Source organism: Neomonachus schauinslandi, chromosome 9, assembly GCF_002201575.2.
Source record: "Neomonachus schauinslandi chromosome 9, ASM220157v2, whole genome shotgun sequence".
In the NCBI taxonomy this organism is placed as follows: Eukaryota; Metazoa; Chordata; class Mammalia; order Carnivora; family Phocidae; genus Neomonachus; species Neomonachus schauinslandi.
Window position 1 is genome coordinate 10,752,896 of NC_058411.1, and position 7,288 is coordinate 10,760,183.

The 7,288-nt window shown below is 45.1% G+C and overlaps 1 protein-coding gene across 1 annotated transcript; it reads left to right on the forward strand.

Annotated features, from left to right (window-relative positions):
* The first annotated feature begins 76 nt into the window (after positions 1 to 76).
* Positions 77 to 2,005, forward strand: MOAP1 (modulator of apoptosis 1). Its single transcript, XM_021679653.1, has 2 exons — positions 77 to 88; positions 204 to 2,005. The coding sequence occupies exon 2, from the start codon at positions 320 to 322 to the stop codon at positions 1,379 to 1,381; it is 1,062 nt and encodes a 353-aa protein (XP_021535328.1). The 5' UTR covers positions 77 to 88; positions 204 to 319; the 3' UTR covers positions 1,382 to 2,005.
* Positions 2,006 to 7,288: the final 5,283 nt, after the last annotated feature.

A 7,288-nucleotide genomic window follows, 5' to 3' on the forward strand; every position in this document is an offset into this window, starting at 1 on the left:
CGGGCCGCCATCCCCTGGTGGCTCCGGGTGCAGGAGAGGGACGCGGGCGACTGGATAGCGGCGAGGGGCGCGCGGGGCCGCGGAGAGGGTGAGACGGCCGCTTGTCGCAGTGGGGCCGGCCGGAAGGTCGCCCGGGGCCGCGGGGCCTCTCGGGGCCGGGGTCACAGACACCTGCCGCTAACCCGACTGCTTTGTCCCTGCAGGTCTCCGGTCGGGACGCTGACGGCACTCACCCGGGGTGCCGCGGAGAAACGCCGTGCGTTGCGGCGGCATCGGTGCCCCGGCCGCATTAGAATTTAAATCTGTTGTTTGGGGCACCATGACGCTTAGGCTCTTAGAAGACTGGTGCAGGGGGATGGATGTGAGCCCTCGGAAAGCGCTGTTGGTTGCCGGCATCCCCCCGACCTGCACTGTGGCAGGAACCGAGGAGGCTCTGCGGGCTGGTTTGGCGCCGATGGGCGGGTACAGACTGCTCGGGAGGATGTGCCGGCTGGATGAGAACAGGAATGTAGCCTTAGTAGGGCTGACGGAGGAGACGACTCGTGCTCTAGTCCCTAAGGAGATACCCGGAAAAGGGGGTGTCTGGAGAGTGATCTTTAAGCCCCCAGACCTGAATAATGAATTTTTAAGCAGATTAAATGAATTCTTAGAGGGAGAGGGCACAACGTTGGGGGAGTTGACCAGAGCTCTTGGATACGGAAACGACCCTTTTGACCTAGGACAGGACACGATCCCAGAAATACAGGCCCCTGTGTTGGCACAGGCATTAGAGGAGGCTCCTCGGCCCGACCTGCAGTACCTGAGATACAGAAAACTGAGAGTGTTCTCAGGCAGTGACCCTCCAGAACCAGGAGAAGAAGAATTTGAATCCTGGCTGTTTCATACTACTCAGATGATGAAGACATGGCAGGTGCCAGATGCAGAGAAAAGAAGACGCTTGCTAGAGAGCCTTAGGGGCCCAGCATTTGATGTTATTCGTGTCCTCAAGATAAACAATCCTTTCATTACAGTCGCTGAATGCCTGCAGGCTCTTGAGCAGGTATTTGGGGTTATTGATAATCCTAGGGAATTGCAGATCAAGTATCTGACCACTTATCAGAAGGATGGAGAGAAATTGTCTGCTTACGTGCTGAGGTTGGAGCCTTTATTACAGAAACTGGTAGAGAGAGGAGCAGTTGAGAAAGATGTTGTGAATCAGGCCCGCCTAGACCAAATCTTGGCTGGAGCAGTCCACAGAACCCTTCGCAGGAAGCTTGCTCTGCCACAGGATGGCCCAGCCCCTGGCTTATTGCAGCTACTGGCCCTGATAAAGGACGAAGAGGCAGCGGAGGAGGAGGAGGAGGCCCTTCTCCAGGCAGGATTAGAAGGGCATTTCTCCTGAATCTTAGGCAACCAGGAAGCAGAGTATGAAGGTAGAAGAACAGTCAGTGTACTCGTGATAGACATTAATCAGTCCCTTCCTTGTGCTGCCGAGGAGCTCATTCTGACAGTTTTCTGTCTAAATCCTTCATCATTTCTGTGCTATTTAATGTCTTCCAAATGTATCCTAGACTAGGAAGGATGTAGTTCTTCTGCACTAGTATTTATGTATTTAGATTTACTACTGTGAATTTATCATACAAAATTGTACAGAGGGTCTATCGCTACATACATATGGTGCTCTGAGAAATGTCAGCTTATGTGATAACAGGTGCAAGGGTAGCACGTCGGATGTGATGATGTGTCATAGATAGTTTTTAGGTGTGTATTGCCCTACATTTATTATGAAGATAGGAGCGGTGGTTAAGATACTAAGTTATTTTCTGTCTGAATCACAATTTTACTGATTCTGCGCAGTCAAAATGAGGCAGGATCAAATGCTGAGGTTGGTAAGTTTGCAGCTATCACCTCTAACCCTGGGTTTCTGATATGTGCCATCAGAACATCTGGTTCTGAATGTCATTTTAATAGGTGTTATAAAATGATCTATGTGAACTTATAAAATAAAGGAATACTAATACAATGACCTTTTTAAAATCTGTTTTATTTATATCAAGATTCCAAGAAAGATTTCATTTGAACAAAGGGTTCCAAAAGCATAAATCTGAAAAACACTGAGGTTACACAATCTTAGTCGATTGGATATTTTCCTCTTAGTGCCCAGGGGATAGAGAGTAGTTTCCTTTTTCTTTTCTTTTTTTTTTTTAAGATTTATTTATTTATTTGAGAAAAAGAGCAAGCATGAGCAGGGGGAGAGGCAGAGGGAGAGAAGAGAATCTTAAGCAGTCACCTCACTGAGCACAGAGCCTGATGTGGGGCTAGACCCCACAACCCTGAAATCATGACCTGAGCCGAAACCAAGAGTCAGATGCTCAACTGAATGAGCCATCCAGGTACCCCTCGGGAGTAGTTTTCTAAGTGAGATTGCTGGAGGGACCTTTGACTGATGTAGGAGGGAATGAAACAAGATGGAGCACAAATTAGTGCAAAGAGTAGGTCCAAATGCATCAGTGTGTCGAATTTGGAGAGTGAAAGGGAAGAAATAAAGGTTGTATGCTTCTCCATGACAGACTGGACTAAATTAAAGTTTCCCCATGTATTTTCTCATTGAATCCTCATAAAAATCCTGCAATATAGGAAAACCCAGTTTCTCATTGTAGAAATGGGCACAGAAAGGTTAAAAAGTACTTGTCCAACGGGTGCCTGGGTGGCTCAGTCAGTTAAACGTCTGCCTTCCGCTCAGGTCATGATCCCAGGGTCCTGGGATTGAGTCCCACTTTGGGCTCCTTGCTCAGCAGGGAGTCTGCTCCTCCCTCTGCCTGCAGCTCCCCCTGCTTGTGCAAGCTCGCTCTCTCTCTGGCAAAAAATTAATAAAATCTTAAAAAAATAAAAAAACTTGCCCAAGGCAAAACAACTAGTAAGTGGTGGGTCCAGAATTCTGTCCTCTGCCCTACTGCAAGGCCCATATTCTTAACATTGCCAAGAAAGAGAAACAATCATAAGGGTATGAGCACCCAACAGCCTCACAAGGGAAACACGGCAGATGTTAACCATATTTCATATATGTCTTGTATGCATTAGTGTAGAGTACTTTATTCTGAATCATTACTGCCAACTAGACATGAGAAGTGGGGAGTATGAGAACCTATAACACCCAGGGGCAGCCAGGACGGTGGGCATGGGTTAGTGACTTGGTCCCTAAAAAAACTCAGCATGAAGAAAGTTTGAAAATTGCTGAAAAGTAGGATAAAGTCTTCCTCTTTGATAAAAACTTCCCAAAGGACCAAATTCAAGATGTACATCATTGGTTTAGATTCAGAGGCATAGTAAAGTGTTTCTGTTAAGACTAAATGTCATGGTTTCATTCTTTATGAAGTCCTCCCACTATGGGAAGCTAAATACAGATCAAGCCATCACATTATACACCTTAAATACATGTAATTTGTACTTGTCAGTTATACCTCAATAGGGCAAGGAAAAAGAAGCTAAATACTAGATGGCATAGATACATTCAAAGGTGGAACTCTGATCTTGTTGGTATGTGTAAGGTACTTTGTTACCTTAGTAGTGGGAAGTGGTTTACCTGCATCTTGCTAGTGAGCAGACGCTGTGTGTGCACACATAGGTGTTAATACACATCGAACCTCTCCTGTGTGTGAAGCACTGAGCTGGAGGGTACACACACACACACACACACACACATACATACATATTTAGGTTATAATGCCTGCCATGGAGGTCTGTCCAGAGTTCATAATAACAGCTGATACCAAACACTTGCCATGGGCACCACTGAACACATTTAGTCAAACAATACTGAGAGGTAAGGCCTTTTGTTTCCCCCATTTGCTTCCCCATTTCCTGGATCAAACTGAGGCACGGAGAAGTCAAGCAACTTGCCCGGACTTTCCCAGCCAAGAAGTGGCACGGTCAGGATTTATACTCAGGCCATCTATTTCCAGAGTCCTTGTCTATGCCACCTGGTTAAAGTCTCACAGAAACCTGTAAGACACACCATCATTTCCCCATTTTACAGAGGAGAAGCTTCAGGCTCAGATTCAGTGCCGGGGCAAGGGCACATAGTCTGACTTCAGAGAGCTTTTCTTAAGGTGCTCTGACTTACACATCCGGTAAACACTACATAATTGTCAAAAATGGCAGTTATGTTTATGAAACCATGGGAAGTAGTAAAAACATGTCCTTTAAAAGCTGTGTTTCAAAAACGTGAACAACAAAACATGAAAATGCTCACTAGTTGTGTCAGGATAATGGGATTGTAAAGATATTTTCATTTCGGTGGCGCCTGGGTGGCTCAGTCGGTTAATCGTCTGCCTTCAGCTCAGGTTCTGATCCAGGGGTCCTGGGATCGAGCCCCATGTGGGCTCCCTGCTTGGCGGGAAGCCTGCTTCTCCCTCTCCCCCTGCTTGTGCTCTCTCTCTCTCACTCACTCTCTCTCTGTCAAATAAATAAAACTCTTAAAAAAAAAAAAGATATTTTCGTTGTCTTTTGCTTCCTACAAGTATTTTCTTTCTTTTTCTTTTTAAGTAAGCCCTACGCCCAATGTGAGGCTTGAACTCACGACCCTGAGATCAAGAGTCGCATGATCTGCTGACTGAGCCCGCCAGATGCCCCTAAAAGTGTTCTTTAAATGAAAAATAGGGCGCCTGGGTGGCTCAGCCGTTAAGCGTCTGCCTTCGGCTCAGGTCATGATCCCAGGGTCCTGGGATCAAGCCCCGCATCTGGCTCCCCGCTCTGCAGGAAGCTTGCTTCTCCCTCTTCCACTCCCCCTGCTTGTGATCCCTCTCTCGCTGTGTCTCTGTCAAAATATATAAAATCTTTTAAAAAAAATAAATGAAAAATATACAAAGGAAGTGCTCAAAAAAACAAAAGGAGGTGAAATGTCAAAGGGAAAACAGGATGCAGCCTGAAAGAGCTCCCACTGGTGAAAGCTGCAATTTGAACAAAACAAATAGCATAGCATTGGTTTGTAACCCAAAGTATCAAATAAATACCCACAAGTTCATGCTGATATAAACACATGAGTGAATAAATAAATGTGGGAGGAGAGTCAGGTTTCCCTTATGCAAGAATTTCAAATCATTCATGTGTGTGCTTTGCCCTCTGGAGGTGGAGTTTATTCCTTCCTCCCCCTCAAGTGTGGGCTGAATTTAGGAACAGAGTAACAAAAGGGAGAAATAATAACTTTTCCACAGAGAAACCTGGCAAGTACTAGCTTGGCTAGTTAACATCAAGGTTAATGTCAGAGAATGCATAGCCCTGTCTAATGAGAAAAATACCAGATAGGGGCGCCTGGGTGGCTCAGTCGGTTAAGCATCTGCCTTCAGCTCAGGTCATGACTCAGGGTCCTGGGTTCGGGTCCCGCATCGGGCTCTCTGCTTGGTGAGGAGTCTGTTTCCCCCCTCCCTCTGCCACTCCCCCTGCTTGAGCTCTCTCACTCTCTTTGTCAAATAAATAAATAATCTTAAAAAAAAAATACCAAATAAACCCAAATTGAAGGACATTCTACAAAATACCTGACCAACACTCCTCAAAGCTGTCAAGATCATGAAGGATAAGGAAAGACAGAGAAACTGTCACAGACCAGAGGAGACTAAGGAATCATGGTAGCAAAATGGAATGTGGTATCCAGGAGGGGCTTTTGGAACAGATAAAGGACTTTAGTGGAAAAGTAAAATCCAAAAATAGTCTGGAGTTTAGTTAATAGTAATCTACCAATGTTGGTTTCTTGGAGGTGACAAATGTACCGTGGTAATGGAAGATGTTAACGATAAGGGGAAACTAGGTGACTCTGTAGGAGCTCTCTGTACTATCTTTGTAACTTTTCTGTAAGTCTCAACTATTCTAAAATAAAGTGTTCATCAAGAGGCGCCGGGCTGGCTCAGTTGGAAGAGTATGTGATGCTTGATATAGTGATTACTTAAATAATCTTAAAAATAAATAAAATGTTGATTTAAATACATACACAGATACTTACATACACACATATATATATATACATGCACAAGCAAATAACAAATGACCTGGCATGCCAACCAATGAAATAAGTCACTAGGGAGTGAATAACTGGAATGCCCACCCTTCCTAGAAATGGTTATTCATTTAAACACCACCAGGTGGCAGTAAGCACTCAGAGTAGCCTGTGGACAGGCCCAAACAGAAAGGGATTATTTCTTACATAAGTGGTGTCACATTTGCCCCCCTCAAAGACTGGAAAATTTCTCAAGCCTTTATGTGGAAAAAATATTTAAGTACCCATCTGGGAAGTGACCTTCTCTCTAGTCCATGACACTTCTAGAATCTTCTAATTAGCCTGAGAGTCCTGGCCTAGGCAAATGGACTGATCTGTCTATGTAACTGAGAACATCCTTAATGATTCCATTTCACTTCCAGCCAGAACATTTCATAAAATTGGAAACTAGGTGGTTTTATAATTCAACTTTTTTTTTTTTGAAGATTTTATTTATTTATTTGACAGAGAGAGAGAGAGATCACAAGTAGGCAGACAGGCAGGCAGAAGGAGAGGGAGAAACAGGCTCCCCACTGAGCAGGGAGCCCGATGCGGGGCTCCATCCCAGGACCCTGGGATCATGATCTGAGCCGAAGGCAGATGCTTAACCGACTGAGCCACCCAGGCGCCCCTAGAATTCAACTTATTTTAAAGAGAATGACATGTGGGTCGAAAGTACTCTTTAGCTTCAGAGGGTTTCCCATATACTATCCTGCTCCTGCTACTAGCAAGGCTAACTCTGCTTTTAGAGATGTTAATTTTCGGTTACCATAGAAACTGGACCAATATATTAAATAATTCAGTGTAAAGTAGGGTTGTAAGGCATCATCCTGAGAGATGGGTTGGGGGTCAGAAAGCTGGGGTCTGAGATGATAGAATATCGCAGATGAGGCAAGCGAGGCTCAGAGGTAAGTGACTTGCTCAAGAACACACAGCTAGGGCGCCTAGGTGGCTCAGTTGGTTAAATGTCTGACTTTGGCTCAGGTCATGATCTCAGAGTCCTAGCTGGGATTGAGCTTTGTGTCCAGGGAGTCTGCTTCTCTCTCTTTCCCTCTCCCTCTACCCCTCCCCCCACTCATGCTCTCCCTCCCCCCATGCCCCGCTCAAATAAATAAATACACTTTTATTTTTATTTTTATTTATTTTTATTTATTTTTTTTTAAGATTTTTTTTTTTTTTTATTCATGAGAGACAGAGCGAGAGAGAAAGGCAGAGGGAGAAGCAGGCTCCCAAGGAGCAGGGAGCCCGATGCGGGACTCAATCCCAGGACCCTGAGATCAT

Coding starts and splice junctions, on each gene's coding strand:
- MOAP1 (XM_021679653.1), top strand. CDS start 320: ATGACGCTTAGGCTCTTAGAAGACTGGTGCAGGGGGATGGATGTGAGC.